Consider the following 18,828-nt stretch of genomic DNA (forward strand, 5'->3'; position numbering starts at 1 on the left):
ACTTCTATGATTGGCTAAGACGCTAATGTTTTATTCATATCTTATGAATTAAACACGTTTTTTACTTCCCACAATTCCCCACGAGATCTGTGCGAAGTGTTGTTCTTTTGGACTCTGCGAATTTCCAGTTTCTACAATGAAATAGCTCGACTAATAATAAGTTTATAGAATTGATGTTCGAAATCGTGATTTCTGAGTGAACTTCATCGCAGCAGAAAATATTGGAGGGAACATCAATATTAATCTAATGACATTCCATATGAATAAAAGTAAATTAAGTTCATTTTCATGTTTTGATCTCACTTGCAATGATGATATGTTTACCGGGGTTCGGGGCCCATCCCGTATTACTTTACTACTGTACGTAAACCTTCATTTCCATGCACTCCCATTTCTTTTGCCTGACTTCCAAATTAAAAATCATCAGTGTCAGTGAGTTTCTCAAAAAAATAGGCCATTTGTCGTAGATCTAGACCTTCATCGGAATGCTTCATGTAGGCAAAATGTGGACTTGTTTCCGACCTCGGATAGAAATTACAAACTGTCGATATTGGCCAGATCGAGATCCGGCCTTGATATCGCCGATGCTAGCCGGCTAGCGAGATTGTCGATGTAGTCATGGGGTATGAAAATAACGGGGACGGACTAGCCCAAACTTCTAGCTTGAAAGTTGAAGTTTAGGCCTAGTCCGTCCACGCTATTTCATCTTCATATGAATAAGTATAATTCTCAGCAGCTTCTTTTATTCAGAAACTTTTTACTTCAGAGTAATCATGAATGAAATCCAATTGATTTAGTGTTAGATTTGAATGAAATGACTTAGACGTAAATCAAGTTTCTATTTGAACAGGATGCCCTGGGCCTGGCCTGGGATGGTATTCTGAAAATGTTCTTACTAGTGTTTACTTCATTCAAATGTGATGTGATTCTTTAGTTATATACAGGACCAGCATAGACCAGGTCCCGACTCAGCTATACAGCTGGAGCAATATTTGGTTGGAATCATTTCATTTCAATAAACAGTCGGGTACCTGGTATGCGTATGCCTATCTGTGAAACCTTTTCATGATAGAGAGAGAATGAAGTTTTTGGACCAGATAATTTAGTTCGGAATATTCATATGCCAATGATATGGGCAGCTGGATTTTTTTTTTTAAATATAGTTTAAGAAGAGTAGTTTCATTTATCTCTAATACTCTCAAACTGTAAAAAATGTTTATTGCAGATCCAATAGGACCAAGATCTTAGCAGTTAACACCCGGTCAGAGGGACAAAATTGAGAACCATGCAGATCAGCAAGTGTGAGTTACACTAATGAGCAAAACAGGACATCTGGATTGGAAAATTGCAAGGTATGCTTGTTGTTTTAATAATAATATAGGCTGTATCTAATTCTAAGCTCATCACCCCCTCCCCCAAAAAATAGTCTAGATAAATAAATATTCCCTTTTTTTGGGGGGGGGTATGGCCAATTGAGCTGAATCAAGATAAGATATCACGTAAAATTAAAGCTCCATTGAATATTTGCTTGAATTCAGATTCACCAGTATTTCCATTTTCACCGACTATACCTTATGTCTATGTGCATGTACATGTACATAAAAAACATGATATTAACAGTTATCATCTGATAAATATTTGAAATAATTTGCACTCTTTACTATCAAAACATACTGTAAATTGTTATATTGATATATCAATTTATCTGGATGAAGGACAAAAGTATTAAATATTCTTAATAAAACTGGACTAGATGAGTAAGAATAATTTACATCAGCAGTTCATTATGTTCTTTCTCTATTTTTTGCAATGCAGGTTTCCCACTGCCCAAGCTGTTTAAGTACCGGTATCAATACAAGTACCAAGACGCAAGAAATATGAAGGCCAAGTTAATAAGTAGTTACTTTAAATTAATTTGAATAGATCAACAAAGCATTGAATGTTCTTTAAACTGCAATCTGTAGAAAGAGTGTAGTTCAAGTTCAGATTCATCAGCAGGCAATGATACTAAAGTATACAAATTTCACACAAAATACAAGTAAGATTTTTTTTTCCAATGGGCACATGTATCAACTTTTATTGATATTTAATACTTATACTAGTTCTTAGAAGTTTTCGTGAAATTAGATATAATTTCCAGTTTAAAGGCCTATATTGTATACAAGACAAAAATTTATATTTTTGAAATAAAAATCATGTGTAGATAAATGTTAATAAAGCTGATCAGAGGATTAAGAAATAATTTTGGTATCATTCCTGTTAGTTATTACTATTGTAATCTTTTCACTATGACAATTACCATGGTAACAGGTTTGAGCAACTAGAACTCAAGGTCTGTATGGTAGCTGCAATGGGCTTGGACAAAGTTACCATAATTGCAAGTCTTCATATAATGGCTGAATAATTATGTAGGGATATTAAATTGCATTTATTGTTATCTTACTTTAAAAAAAATTGACATGGATTACCTCTTCAAATATAAATATAATATTTAAAAAATAGATTGAATTCTAGCCACAATGACACTAGACAATATCAAATCTCTTTAGGGAGATTCTGGAATTATCCCCCATTTTTTACATGGAGTGCTTTCACATTAGTAGAATATTTCTTGTCACCAAATTTGGAAGGAATTTACCTCTGTTTTTTTAGTGGCAACTTTTGTGAAAAAAAATAAATAGAATATCACAGATTTTTATGCTCTTTTTATGAAATTAACTATTAGGCTCATTGACATCTTTTGAATGAAATTTTTATAAACATTGTATATTTTGACTTAAGTGTAGAAAAATGTACTCAATCCTTAATTTTTTTTAAAATCTAATTTAATGCTTGTAGACTCTAATTATTATTGTTATGTTATTTTCAATGTTTTAGAAAATGGATTTCTTAATAAACATGTTAATTTTGAATTAAATTATCTGATCTTGGTCATTTTCATTTCTTAATCACCAATTTGTGATGATATATTGCTACCAAAATTTTTTATGCACAAATGGCACAAGATGTTGCACTCTGTACTCAAATGTAATGACACTACTGTGACATCATGAGAGCAAACAGCAGTTAAAATATTCTTCAAGAGAAATAAGGATAAGAGTGGGAAAGTAAGTAAAATGACAGAATTGTTTGCCTTTATGCATATATTTGTGTGTGTCAGTTTCTGAGAGAGAGAGAGAAGAGGCAGGAAATGGGGGGCAGTTAGAGAAAGTTGTTTGTTTTGGAAGAAGCAATCATAAGACCTTACTGTTCATGATGGGTATACGGGGAGGGGAATTATTTCTACAAAATGTGGAACCTGTATATAAAATGTATTTTTCTTTCCACATAAAAATTATACCAGATTCATTTCCAGTTGAAAATGAAAAATAAATATCCTATAGCCTACGATCGGTTTGCATTCTTGCCTAGATAATTTTGAGAATCCCCTAAAATATTGTACCTAGGTCATGGTTATTGATAAATGATGGTGACATAGAAGTCGCCATTTAAAATTAAGTGCTCCCGACTGCTATTTATAATAGGACCTATATTATGTAAAAGAATTTGATTTGTTTTTATTTTTGTTCAAATAATGAAATAAATGCTCATTTAGTTTTCTGCAATTAAGATGAACAGAAAAGATAAAAATATAAATGAAGAGTTTAGTTGCAAAAGGGGTTAGGTCCACTTTTTACCATTCCAAGAAAATCCATGTTTTTTATACTGCATTAATATACTCTTATGAGAAACTAATTTGTCATGATGTACTAGCTTATCATGTGAACTTAAAATTGGGTATAAAAGGAATCTACCTGTCTTCAATTTTTTTCCATATATTCTTTAAAAAATATCATTGTGGATCTAACCCCTTTTGCAACTAAACTGAAATGAATCCAATCAATTTTAATTAAAAAGGTGATTTTTCTTTGCCACTTTTATTCACGATTTAATTCATGTGAATTTCAAATTTTCGTTGTTTTCATTAGAACGACTAAAAATATAGAGGTTTTGAGACAGAAAACAATAAAAAATTATGAACAATGGACCTTACCCCTTTTGACAAATGAGCTCTTCAGAATAGTTTCTTTGCAAAAGGGGTTAGGTCCACTCTCCCATATTGCGATATTTTAGTGCAAAACTAATTTTTATGACGCCCTACCATGAGAACATAAAATTGGCTATGAAAGAAATCTACCTGTCTTCATATTTTGTAAAATATTCATTTTCATATAAAAAATTGTGTGGACCTAACCCCTTTTGCAACAAAACCGAAATGGACCTTAACCCCTTTTGAAAAAAAAGTGATTTTTCTTGGCCATTTTAGATCACTTTTTAATGGGAATTTCAACTGTTCTTTGGTATCATCTACTAAAAATCTATACATTGAGACAAAAAAAAAAAATTTGATGAAAAATGGACCTAACCCCTTTGCAAGTGAGCTCTTCAAATAAGGGCTTCAGAAACATAAATAGATGCCATCGTAATTACATTCAACCATTATTGTCAACCGATGAACACTTACACGATTTAAGGGAACAAAAATTATTATGGCAACATTTTCTTTGGGAACCCCTTCTGTAATATAAATAGTGAATGTAATTACAATGAAAATTATATAAAAAGAGGGCAAATCAAGCTCAAATTAAATTCCCTCCCACAAAGTTTCCAGTTATTGCCTAAACAAAGATCCTGGCAACTTGCAGCTAAAATCAATAAAAATAAGATTACTTAAGAATGAATGAGTGGCATGATGTATTCCATAATCACAGACACCAACGATATCAAATTAGGTCGCGCATTATGCTAATTAGTGACCAAATGCTAATTTACATATTTTTACGCTATGCGCGAAGGACGTTTAATGACCACGCCTCCATTTCGCTGGTGTACCAAAACAGTGGCGGTGTCCATAGGCTTGTACATGTAAAATGGGAGCAGTGTGCACTTTTGACCCTCCAAAATTTTCTTCAATTCTGACCGGATGCAGAAGCGGAGTTTCCACCCCCTGTATTAAAAGAAGTGTTAAGGTAACTTTACAAATTTTGTCTCTATTTTCGTCTCTTTTCTGTTTTGTATTGTTGATGTCGTTGTTGTGATAGTCGTACCAGGAATGGTGTTCTCTTAAGCTCCCCTCCCTGATATGACATGTGAGGGCTTGTCCGAAATTTGATTTTCCAAGCCATTTTCTTGTTCGGGTTGTGTCCGATCTCGCGTTGGTTTTTTTTGTGGTTGTCCCACGTATCTAATTTGATGTCGGGTTTTTCTCTCTGCTTTGCTATGGCTTTTGCCTCCCATTCTCTATGGGCTACCTCTGAGCTCTGTGCGTACATGTAGTTACGTAGCGTAGGCGTTATGATCCTGATTTTAGGATTTAGGTCTGTTTATTAAATAGCTTGTACTGCAGTCGTTGGCTGGTGCTATTTGATATTTTTATTGTGCATTTTTTCCGCACTTTCTTCTAGGACATTTTTTCGTTGCGATACTGCTCTGTATGTTCATTGCCTGGATAAGTTTGGCCGGCAACTGAATAGTCTTCAGTTCGTAACGTTGTCTACTTCAATGATTTAGACCTATCCTTCTTTAATCAGGTCCTATGTCATTCTAGAGGAATTTTTGGTGTGACTTTTTTTTTGTCTCTTGTTAGACTGGATCATACTTTGCCTAAGCAGTTTTGGTTTAGAAACTTCATCACATGACATTTTCATGATTTTTTTAGACAGTGTAAAAGGTCTCCTAAATATTGCTGGATCTTCTTTCTTTCTTTTTGTTTATATTCCTTTTGTCACTTTACTTGATAGAGAAATATGGCACAGTTTAATGCAGATACATTTTTGGAGGAAGACCTTACACTTGTTCGCTTGCGTCAGCTGCGTAAAGATGATCTGATAGCGGTTGGACGAAAAATGTCGCTAGATCTTTCGGGTTTGAAGACTAAGGCACAGCTATTTTCTGCTATTGCGGCCCGCGCGGAATTGATGCCTGAAAGTGTGAGTGGTGATTCTGATGATTGTGATTACAGAACTAAACTTGACAGTGATGGGGTGCGGCTTGCACTGGCTCAGACTGAACTAGAAGAAAGAAGAGATAGGCTGAGAGCTGCTGAGCATGAGAGGGAAATGGAAAGGAAGCGACTGGAATTTGAGATGATGCGTCATAGTGAAATGGTGTCTCAGAGTGGGCAGTCGGGTGAGAGAGAGAAAAGGCCGATGGAAGCTGGGTTCTCTGCCAGGGTAAAGCTTATTCCACAGTATGATGAGACTGATTTAGACTCGTTCTTTCTTTTGTTTGAGAGGGTGGCTAGGAAAATGGAATGGCCTGAAAGTGACTGGGCTTTGCTCATTCAGCAAGTCATTTCAGGCAAGGCACAGTCTGTCGTGTCTGCATTGAGCTATGATCATGCTTTTGATTATTGGAAAATGAAAGATGCCATCCTTCAGGCATTTGAGCTAGTCCCAGAGGCATACTGTCAGATGTTTCGTGATCTCAAGAGGGATCCTGCAGAGACTTGTGTTGAGTTTGCACGTCGCAAAGAGGTTGCATTTGATAGATGGATCCGGTCTCTGAGAATTGAGATGACATATGAATCACTGCGTGAGGTTGTTTTAATTGATGAGTTCACAACATGCATGTCCCGTGATGTTAAAACATACATGAATGATCATGCTGTTGTTAGTGTCAGAAATGCAGCAATGTTGGCAGATGGGTATGAATCGTCACATAGAAGTAGCGCGTCGCAGCTTCAACCTCCTAGTCCGTTAGCGAGTGGTTTTGGTTGGAGTAGGTCCGAGACGTTACATAAGGACGTGGAGAGGTCAAAGTCACCAAAGAGTAAGTTGAGTGGTGGTAGCCAGTCTAATGGTGTTAGACCAGAGGGCAGGTTGTTTTGTGCATACTGTAAGAAGGATGGGCACCTTATTTCTCACTGTCAGAAACTAAAGGACAAGTATACTGGTCAGAATAAAGTCCAGGCCAGCGGTTTTGTTCGGCCGGCTACGGTTTGTGTGGGAGACCCTGTGTGTGTTGATGGGGTGAAGCACAAGTTTCATGATGGGGTGGATGAAGGATACAAGGAATTTATTTCTGATGGCACGGTGAAGTTCACTGTTGATGGTGAAGAATTTCCTGTTGTGATTTTGAGAGATATAGGCTCTGTTCAGACGTTATTAATTGCTGATGAGTCATCCTTGGAATCTTGTTTCACGGGCATGATAGCTCTGATCCAAGATGTGAATGAAGGTTTCAAATCTGTTCCTCTGTATGATGTAGAACTTTGTAGTGGGCTGGTTTCTGGGAGAGTGACAGTTGGCTTTGTTTCTCGATTGCCTATAAAGGGAATCACAATGCTGCTTGGCAATGATTTGGCTGGAGGTAAGGTGCAGCCATCTACTGTTTTGAGTAACGTGCCGGTAGTGGATTCCAAGACAGAGGCTTTGAAAACAGCTATCCCGGGTATTTTTCCATCTTGTGCGGTTACCAGGGCACAGGCTATGGCAGGGCGAGATGAGAGAGAGGTTGAACATGGTGGTGACATAGATTTAGGGGATACAGTTTTTAGAGATCTGAGTGAGAGTATGAATAGTCAGTCTGGTGATGATAGGACTATTTTCAGCCAGCCTGCCTTGATTGCAGCCCAACAGTCAGCTGCGGATTTGAAAGGTTTGTATCATGTTGCTCTGACAGCAGGAGAGACAGAGAAGGTCTCACAGTGTTATTTCATTAAGTCTGGTGTGTTGATGCGGAAATGGTGTCCTCCTGGTCGCCCAGCTGATGAAGATTGGGTGGCCGTGGATCAGGTTGTTGTCCCGCCCCAGTATCGAGCAGAGATTCTAAGGTTAGCTCATGATATTCCCCTTGCTGGACACCTAGGTGTGAGGAAGACAGTGGCCAGGATTAGGGCCCATTTCTACTGGCCTGGGCTTAGGAAGTGTGTGTCTGAGTATTGTAAGTCATGTCATGTCTGTCAGGTGGTGGGCAAGCCACAACATCACATCAAGTCAGCCCCACTTATTCCAGTTCCTGTTTTTCCTGAACCATTTAGCCGTGTATTGATAGATTGTGTTGGCCCATTGCCAAAAACCAAGGCAGGTTATCAGTACTTGCTTACTGTCATGGATTCAACCACACGCTTTCTAGAAGCTTTTCCGTTGAGGAACATTAAGGCTAAGACAGTTATTGATGCCCTCTTGGTGTTTTTCACACGCTATGGACTCCCTCAAGACATCCAGTCGGATAGGGGTTCTAATTTCACATCTAGTGTATTCCAGGAAGTGATGCATCAATTAGGAATCAAGCAGGTGAACTCGTCACCTTACCACCCACAGTCGCAGGATGCCCTTGAGAGGTACCATCAGACCTTAAAGACAATGATCAAGTCTTACTGCTCTGAGAACACTGGAGACTGGGAAAAGGGTATTCCTTTCCTCTTATTTGCTTCTCGTGATACTCCTAATGAATCTACAGGATTCACCCCATTTGAGCTTGTGTTTGGCCATGAGCCAAGAGGTCCTCTCAAGGTAATGAAGGAGCACATGTTGTCAGAGTCTGAGGTGGAGAGTGGGAATGTGCTAGATTATGTGTCACAATTTCGCGAAAGACTCTTGAGGGCGTGTGAACTCGCGGGGGAACATTTGAGGTCGTCTCAAGGTGTAATGAAGGCCCGTGCAGATAAGAAGGCAGAACCTCGCTCATTCAAGCCTGGTAGCAAAGTCCTTGTGTTACTGCCCATCCAGGGTGAACCTCTCAGAGCTAAGTTCAGTGGGCCATATGTGGTAGAGAAGAACTTGGGATAAAGAAACCTATCTTGTGAGTACTCCAGACAGGAGAAAAACAAAGAGGGTTTGCCACATTAATATGCTGAAGAAGTATTATGATCGTGACGAGGTGGCGACAGTTGCTGTTGTTTGTGAAAAGGCAGCAGAACATATTCCTGGAGAACTTGAAATCCCAGTGGAAGCGGAGATTGGTGAAGGGATGTCTGGAAAGGTGAATAATTCACATGTGATGGCTAATCCCTCAAAGATATTGGGTCATCTATCAGATTTTGAACAGCAGGATGTAGTACAAATACTTCTTGATTACCCTGAAGTATGTGGAGATAAGTTGGGATATACCGGAGAGGCTATTCATGATGTTGATGTAGGCGATCATCTGCCTATTAAACAACATCCCTACCGTTTGAATCCAAGAAAGAAGAGCCAGGTGCGGAAGGAACTTGAGTATATGCTTGCATGTGGTGTCATTGAGCCTAGTCAGAGCTGTTGGAGCTCACCTGTAGTTCTTGTTCCAAAACCAGATGGGAGTCAGCGTTTTTGCATTGACTACAGGAAAGTTAATGCTGTAACAAAACCTGACTCGTTTCCGCTACCTCGTATTGAGGATTGCATTGATCAGATTGGCAATGCAAGGTATATCACAAAGCTGGATCTGATGAAAGGTTATTGGCAGGTGCCATTAACAGAGAGGGCAAGGGAAATCTCTGCATTTGTTACCCCGCAGAGGTTATTCCAGTGTCGGGTTATGCCCTTTGGCATGCGGAATGCTCCAGCGACATTTCAACGGCTCATGAATTGCGTAATTGCAGGACTTGACAATGTTGTAGTATATCTTGATGATATTCTAGTAGTTAGTGATACCTGGTCAGATCATCTACTTGCTTGAGAGATGTGTTTGTCAGATTGACCAAGGCAGGACTTGATGTGAATTTGTCAAAGTGTGAATTTGCGCAGGCGACAGTTACTTACTTGGGTCATGTAGTAGGGCATGGATGCGTTGCCCCACGAGAGGCAAAGGTCCAAGCTATTGTGGATTTCCCTGCCCCTTCCACAAAGAAGGAGGCGATGAGGTTTCTGGGCATGTGTGGATTTTACCTCAAGTTTGTTCCTAATTTCAGTGACATTGTTGTTCCTCTTACAGATCTTCTCAAGAAGGGGACTTAGTTTGATTGGAACAAACCCTGTGAGATTGCCTTTCAGAAATTGAAAGCTGTTCTGATCTCAAAGCCTGTGTTGCAGGCTCCTAACTTTGAGCATCCGTTCCTACTGGCCACTGATGCAAGTGAGGTAGGAGTTGGTGCAGTTCTCCTTCAGTTGGATGAAGAGGGTTTCATGAAACCTGTGAGCTACTTTTCGAAGAAGCTTGATGTACACCAGCAAAGATACTCTACGGTAGAGAAGGAGTGCCTAGGTCTTGTGCTGGCAGTTCAACACTTTGATGTGTACTTGAGTAGCTGTCCCGATGTGACCGTTTTCACGGATCACAATCCACTAACCTTCCTCGAAAGGTTTAGGAACAAGAATCAGAGACTGTTCCGTTGGAGTCTGTTTCTTCAGCCTTATGGGCTGAACGTGACTCATATCAAAGGAAATGACATTGTTATTGCGGATGCGCTTTCTAGAGTGTACACTAATCTACAGTCAATTGCCAAATAACCTCCTTAGAAACAACAAACAAAACAATAAAAAAAAAACGACACCAAAAAACCCCGGAAAGCTGCAAACCGGTCGTTAACTAGTATTCACATAATAAAAAAATAACACTAACAATAATAATAATTTTAAAAGAAAAGTGATTTTCTTCTTTTTACTCCATTATCCAGGTGGTCAAGCAATGTTTTGAGATGAATGTCTATAATAGTTTATTAATAACTATCTTTTAATGACAAAAAATCGATATATCAATTACATGGAACAATTCATTTTGTTCTAACAAGTCTTCATATTCTAACTCTTGTTCTCTTCATTTATTTATTTTTTCTCTCTTCAGGTTCTGCATTTGTAAACATGAAGCTGGATCAAAGTTCTTGCATTGAAGGACTTAATTTCATTTTAATGTTGCTATGGAAAGGTTATATATATATATGTATATAAAAAGACAAAAAGTCTTGCAGAGTTAAGTCACCTTGTTGTATTGGCATATGTTTTTATGTCATGTACATGTGCGATATTTGTCAGCGCATGGGGGCGCTCTTTGCGTATTAAAAGAAGTGTTAAGGTAACTTTACAAATTTTGTCTCTATTTTCGTCTCTTTTCTGTTTTGTATTGTTGATGTCGTTGTTGTGATAGTCGTACCAGGAAGGGTGTTCTCTTAAGCTCCCCTCCCTGATATGACACAAGTAAAATAAATTCACTCGAAATCGGCGACGAAATTCACGACGTCGTGATTTTCGTCGTGAATAATTCGCGACGAAAATGACAACGAAATTCACGACGAAAATGACAACGAAATTCACGACGAAATTCACGACGAAATTGGCGACGTCGTGAATTTCGTCGCCAATTTCGTCGTGAATATTCGCGATTTGGTCTATATGCGATGTCCTTTCAGGGCCACCACAGTATTCCGTTCAATTCATACAAAAAAATTTCATACCAATAAGTGCAAGCTCGAACAAAATTGAATTAATAATACATGTGAGATAGTGTTAGCTATTCAAACAATGGTTGAATTTGAATGTTACGCAGATCCTGACGTAACCAAGATCGGTGATGTGACAAGTGTAAACATTCCCCATTTTATTTTACCCAAATTTATTTTCTTTATAGTCCACCAAACCACACCAATATGTATTTTAAAATCGAATGACATGCAATACAAACCGGACTCTTTCGTGCAATCCGCCCCTGGTTCCTACCTATCATGCAGAAATTCGTAAATACCAAAGGGAACTTCTAAAATAGCTTAATCTATACACAAGCAGGGGTTAACCATCGCCGTTTCAAAATTTCGCTTATCTCAAACATGCTCTATTTAAATGTTATATTTTCATTTCATGTCATGTTTTCTTTTATTTCTTTCTCTCATATCATTGTCTCCTCATCACTTAGTTATACCTCACTACACACATGCATTGCACTATCTAGTCCCTATTTCCAAATGTTGGGATCCTTATCTGGCTTGCTCAATTTGAATTTGAAAGTGTCTATTACTAAAAATATTTATGTAGTATTGGGATTCGTTCCTCAGCAACGGAATTTCCTTTCAATTCTATTGACGACGACGAGTATTTGTTCAAGCTTCATGCAGATAGGAAAATCACTAGAGCTATAAATAATCCCGAATACGACAACAGCATCTCTTATGATTTAATCACAAACTCAGAAGAGTTGCCCCGTAACTTTGATGACAATGACCCATTGTTTGCTTCATCTAAATACTATACGGTAAATGAATACAAATCAAATAGTTTGAACAATGTAAATGAAAACACGTTTCTTTTACATTTAAATATAAGGAGCCTGAACAAGAATTTTGATCAGCTTGATCTACTTCTAGAACATTTTAATTCACATAATAGCCCTATTATTGGTCTGACTGAAACGTGGCTCCAACACTCTAGACAGACATAATAGACCAGGAGGCGGTGTTGGTATGTATATACCGGACCGACTTGATTACTCTTGTTTAAAAAATCTTACCCACATGAATGACAGTCTTGAATCACTCTTTATAGAGGTTGAAAATAAACACGATAGGAATGTAATAATAGGGGTGATTTATCGTCCTCCACAATGTCCCCATGATGATTTCTTAAGAGATATCCAAAACATTTTACAAAGTCCAATTATTCAAAATAAACACTGTTTCTTAATGGGTGACTTCAATGCCAATTTGTTGCAGTCCAATGCTCAAGGATTTCCTCACGATTTTCTTGAAATGCTTTTTTCGGCTTCTGTTTTACCTACCATAACTAAACCTACGAGAGTAACGGACCGATCTTCCACATTAATTGATAACATTTTTACTAATATGCAAGAAATGCCTTTAGAATCAGGAATCGTTATTTCTGATATATCTGAGCATTACCATATTTTTTTGTTTAACTACTCTTTTCAACACACGAGATTAAATTCGCAATTCTAAAATAAAAACTCGATCTTTAAATGCCAGAAATTTAGAACGCCTAAATTAAAATTTACGTACAGTTGACTGGCAACAAACATATGATTCTGAAGATGTGAATGAGGCTTACGATAATTTTATTGATATTTTAAAGGATAAATTTGATATTTGTATACCATTTAGAGAACGAGTGAGTAACTATAAAAAATACCGTAGATCTCCATGGGTGACTAAATTTCATTTCATTTTCATTTCATTTATTGGTTTCTGCAACACTTTTTCATGAACATATTAAATAAGAAAATACAATAATAATATACATATAACTGACAAGCAAAACATACAAAAAAAACAATTGCATTTTCTATTAAAACATCGATTATTAGAAGGTTGCAGGGGTTGCCACTATAAGCTAAGCTTGACTGCGTGGCACCCCAAGTAAACGATGATAATTATTCTTACTGCATATCTTAACGTAAGGGTGCAGGTGCATAATGGCGGGGGGGAGGGGGGGGGGCGCTTGGTCCTCATAATGTATGCTTTATTTGTATTCTTATAGTTGTTGTTTTTCTGTTTTTTTAAATCATGTGTTTCAAAAGATATAGAGAAATGGCCTATAAACTTTGTGAATATTTATTCAATAATAGTGATTTATACCTTTTAGAAAGGAGAAATGAATCTTCTTAACTGTTTCAGCGAACTTGGCAATGTATTCCATATGTCAGGCCCATGATTCTAAGTGTTTTATGTGCTAATAGTGTTCTAGGATTTTCTAAGTGAATATTCTGACAAGTCCGTGTTGGATATGAGTGTAAGTTGTTATTATATGAAAAGAAATCGGTAATTACAGAAGGAAGCAGTTTGTAATGATATTTATACATAAAAAAAAATTGTATGGTATTCATATTATATATCTTATACGTTTTTAGACGATAAAAAAGAGGATCAGTATGTGAAAGATATGTTGATTTAAATCTATCTTAAGATCGATAAACTGGAAAGATAATTTATAAATACAAAACTAATCCAAATAATAAGACTCGTGAAAATGCATTCGATATAAAAATATTTTGACCAATTACACTCGATATAAAAATATTTTGACCAATTTACTACGACAAGCGAAAAAACATTATTATGCAATGCAATTTGAGCTTAATAAAAATAACATGAGAAACACATGGACAATCATTAACAGAACATGCAACAGAAACAGTAAAATGCAAAAATTATCAAAATTATATCAGAGTCTAACGATCTTATTGAAGAACCTCAAGCGATAGCTGAGACTTTTAATTCGTACTTCTCTCAAATTGGAGAAAGACTTGCAGAAAATATTCCGACAACTGGCAATAAATTAGATAATTATCTGAGGAAAAATAACCCATCTTCTTTGTTTTTTGTCCCTACTGACCGTGAGGAAATTATCGGTATAGTGAATAGGTTAGAAGGAAAGAAAAGCTCAGGACACGACGAAATTGATAACTGTCTCCTCAAATCCATAATCTTAACAATAGCGACTCCGCTGGCCCATATTTTTAACCTATCACTCACTTAAAATTGCGAAAGTAATCCCAATATTTAAAAAAGGAGACACATCTGAAACAAAAAACTACAGACCAATATCACTGTTACCATCCTTATCCAAAGTTCTGGAAAGGATCGTATTTATTAGAGTAACATACTTCTTAAACAAACATATTATTTTTTGGCGAATCACAGTTTGGCTTCGAGCAAATCACAATACAACTCAAGCGGTATTGAAATGCATCGATACATTATCACATGCCGTTGATCAACATTTACATACAATTGCAATATTCCTGGACTTTTCCAAGGCTTTCGATACAATTAACCATGATATCCTATTAGTAAAGTTGTCACACTATGGTGTTAGAGGGAAAACCTTGGAATGGTTCAGGAAATATTTATCGAATAGAAACTAATTTGTACAAATAGATAATCAGAGGGAAAACCTTGGAATGGTTCAGGAAATATTTATCGAATAGAAACTTATTTGTGCAAATAGATAATCACAATTCTGCATTGCGACCAATAATTTGTGGAGTTCCGCAGGGTAATATACTGGGTCCCTTGTTATTTATAATATACATAAATGACTTTTATAAATCTTCTGATGTTCTATCTCTCATTTTATTTGCAGACGATTCGACCTTATTTTATTCTCATGCGAACCAAACTACACTATTATCTACTATAAATCGTGAAGTGAGACATGTAGTTGAATGGGTTAAAGCTAACAAATTGTCCTTTAACATCATGAAGACAAACTTTATGTTATTTAGTAATACTTTGCAAAATCTACCTCGAGACATCCTTTTGGACGGCACTCCTCTAAATAGGGTCTCTTCAACCAAATTTTTAGGTCTCATGATTGACGATAAATTGTAATGGAACATTCATATTCAAAATATATCCAAAACTATATCAAGGAATATTGGTATAATGAACAAAATAAGAAACTTTTTTTCCAAAATCAACACTTTTTACAATATATTCCTCCCTAATACTTCCCTATCTGAATTATGGAATAATGACATGGGGTAACGCCAACAAATATCTTACAGACAAAATTTTCATCTTACAAAAGAACATTATAAGAATTATACATAATGCTCCTCCTCGTTCTCATACTAACAATTTATTTTACAAGTCCAATATTTTAAAACTTCCAGATCTATTTCTTTTCCAAACAGGGCAAATCATGTACAAATTGAATTCAAACGAACTCCCAAACATATTAATTAACATGTTTACCAAAAACCTTCCCCGTACCCGCACTCAACTTGCGCAAAAAACATTTCCTTTTTGATACTGGAATACACTCAGTGCTTTAAAATCAAGCTAAACAATACATTCTCGAATTTTATAGAGTAAGTCCAAATTGAGCGTTCAGGACCCAACTTCTCTCTTTCTCTCTCTCTATCTCTCTCCCTCTTTCTCTCTCTCTTCTTTCATCTATGTCCTTCTCTTTCATCTGCCATCACCCTTATTCCCCCTTTCTTTCTCTTTCATCCACACAGGTGCACCAGTCTTTCTTCTCGGTTACATTTCTTTTCACTTTCACCCATCATTTTCGTACTCCATCCATCACAATAGAATTTTTAGGATTTTTTTGCTCGTTCTTGCATTTATCTTTGAGGAATCGACACTCAACAAGCCCTGATTTTTAGTGGATCCCACCAATTCCTCAAAATTTATTTAAATAGTAAAGATGAATAAAAGAAATTACATGCAAAATTCTGTATCATGAATAGTCAACAGTTATTATTATGAATATCTAGTTCATTGTAAATATAGTTATTAATATGGTCATATTGTTTCGTGTCTATTGTAAATATTTATTTATCTATATTGTCATACTGTACTTACTTGCATATTCATTTATATCTTTGTAATGATATCTTTTGCTGTTAAATTGACTTGAGTTGAAATGAAAATAAAATAAACCAAACCAAACTGAATAGATAACATTGGCCCATCAGCTACAGCAAAAAACAAACAAACAAAAAAGCGTTCATCTTCTTGGTATGCTTTCAGAATCTAAAGAGGATAGTACATGTAGTAGGGCTTTCCTGCTCCTATTGCCAGTGGACAATGGTGAAAGGATCCCCTCGGCATCAGTGTTCTCGATATTCAAATGTTTATGACTGTCTTTTTTTTCAAATTTTAGTAAAACTTTCTTTAATGTAATTATTTCATTTTCTGCTTTAACACAAGGTAACTTGTTCCATGGTTAAAAGAGCTATTGCAGATTATTTGCGGAGAGAGTAGACGGCAACAAGAAAATCCTTTGTTATTTTAGCATTGTTATACTTTGTCTACCTTTCCGTATAAAATGATGACAAATATTAAAAATATAATAATATATAGTGTTTAAATTGATAAAAATGTTAACAGTGATGATAAAAGTAATACAAATGATGCAACTTTACTTTAATGTTCATGGAAAGATGAAGATTTGATTCCTGATCGGTACTACTTACTTCCAGCCCATGCACAATAAACAGAAATATAGGCTCCAATTTGCCACAAATATTTTTTATGGGAGTAGTTAATACAACCACTATATCAAAAGGCCTACATAATTATGAATAAATAACCATCTATTGAACCATTCACATATATCAGAAAGATCGACATTAATAGTTTGCATCTTTAATTTTGTTTTCGAAGTTTTAACTTTGCTCTATTGACAAGATTGATATTATAAGTTGTCTCTTTATTTTCCAAATAGCATGGAACGTCAGGTAGCACGATACATCACCTTCGTTTGGATCACCGGTTCCTGAACGATGTGGTAAAGCATGGCTTCAATCTGGATAGGCTGTTTCCAAATCTGGAAAGTCTTCATTACAGTACTCGCCAAACCGTGTCACCTGAAACTGTAGGCGCTTTGGCCCATTCTGGAATAAAAGAATTGTCATTTTCAGAATCGAACGGAGATCTTCGTGATGATGAAGAAAGCCCTGTCCCATTGATTGGGGATGGCTCCTCACTGGAAAGATGTTTCCTGCAATTATTCCCACAACTTATCAATATTGCATTCAACGACATTATGATAGGAAACATTAGATGCAAAATTATCCTAAACTCCCTCAAGAAACATCGGAAAACACAGAAAGTTAGGTATAGTACTATTTGTTTCATTTCGCTATACCCCGTAGATTGAACGACAGGCTCATGCACAACATGTCTTCTCTTTACGCAATTCGCAGAAAAATATTGATGGGCATAATTGTAATGGCAAGACAACGGATTCTTAACAAAACAATTCTACTTGCAGCTATGAAAAGATTGGTCATTGGATAAAAAGAAAAAAAGTTATGATAATGTTGATGAATGTACCGTAAATGTGACAACGATAAAATGAATAATGATCATCTTTGTAATTATTCTCGCTATCATGATATAATAATGGAGATAGTAATTCTAGTAATATCGAAACCAATTAAAGAACAAATTACCATGAACATTATTATGAATATAAAAAATAAAGTACAATTGTTAATAATGCGTTTTATGATCATAAGTATTCTGAAGATTTAGATTTAACTATAAAATTATACCACAACGCTAGATCACTTTCATTTCTTTCATGTTTTCTGTTGCAAATGTGCTTAACGGATGATGAACCGAGGGGCGAGCCAAGTTGGAGGGCGAAGTCCGTTATTTATCTTACTGATGGTCATCACACCCCACCCCTCGATTGCTCTTATGGTGTAAACATTTAAGATGTATTTCTGTTGTTCAGTCTTTAGGGGGGTCAGTCTAGATGTCCCGGTCTAGCATGTCTAGTTGTCACCTGGTCGATTGAGATAATGATTGCTATTTGTTTTATATCATATTCATGCAGTGTTATCCGTTGTTATACTGATGAAGAGCTTGATCCGATGGTGTCAGACATCAACAAGGAAAAAAGATGAAAGTTGAAATTAAACATCATCAGGTACATGTACTGATCGTTAGAAAAACCTTTGAAAACACTGGTTCATTGTTTTTAAATGCAGCAATGAGCGGTACGAAAACGTTACTAAATAAAAAAAAACACGCACACACAAACACGATTATTTTGTTACTACCTCAACGTTTCTTTTTTTTCTGAAGAAAACCCACTTTTTACTTCGTTTTTGTTGTCTCACCTGCGAAGCAGAGTGAGACTATAGGCGCCGCTTTTCCGACGGCGACGGCGGCTGCGGCGGCGGCGTCAACATCAAATCTTAACCTGAGGTTAAGTTTTTGAAATGACGTCATAACTTAGAAAGTATATGGACCTAGTTCATAAAACTTGGCCATAAGGTTAATCAAGTATTACTGAACATCCTATTAGAGTTTCATGTCACATGACCAAGGTCAAAGGTCATTTAGGGTCAATGAACTTTGGCCGAATTGGGGATATCTGTTGAATTCCCATCATAACTTTGAAAGTTTATGGATCTGATTCATGAAACTTGGACATAATAGTAATCAAGCATCACTGAACATTT

At 36.4% G+C, this 18,828-nt stretch overlaps 1 protein-coding gene across 1 annotated transcript; it reads left to right on the plus strand.

Moving 5' to 3' along the window:
* Positions 1 to 5,786: 5,786 nt before the first annotated feature.
* On the plus strand, positions 5,787 to 8,771 carry LOC121416434. The gene has a single exon (XM_041609934.1). It carries the CDS (start codon positions 5,787 to 5,789, stop codon positions 8,769 to 8,771), a length of 2,985 nt encoding a protein of 994 aa, XP_041465868.1.
* The last annotated feature ends 10,057 nt before the right edge of the window (positions 8,772 to 18,828 follow it).

This window comes from Lytechinus variegatus, chromosome 6 (genome assembly GCF_018143015.1).
Source record: "Lytechinus variegatus isolate NC3 chromosome 6, Lvar_3.0, whole genome shotgun sequence".
NCBI lineage: Eukaryota > Metazoa > Echinodermata > Echinoidea > Temnopleuroida > Toxopneustidae > Lytechinus > Lytechinus variegatus.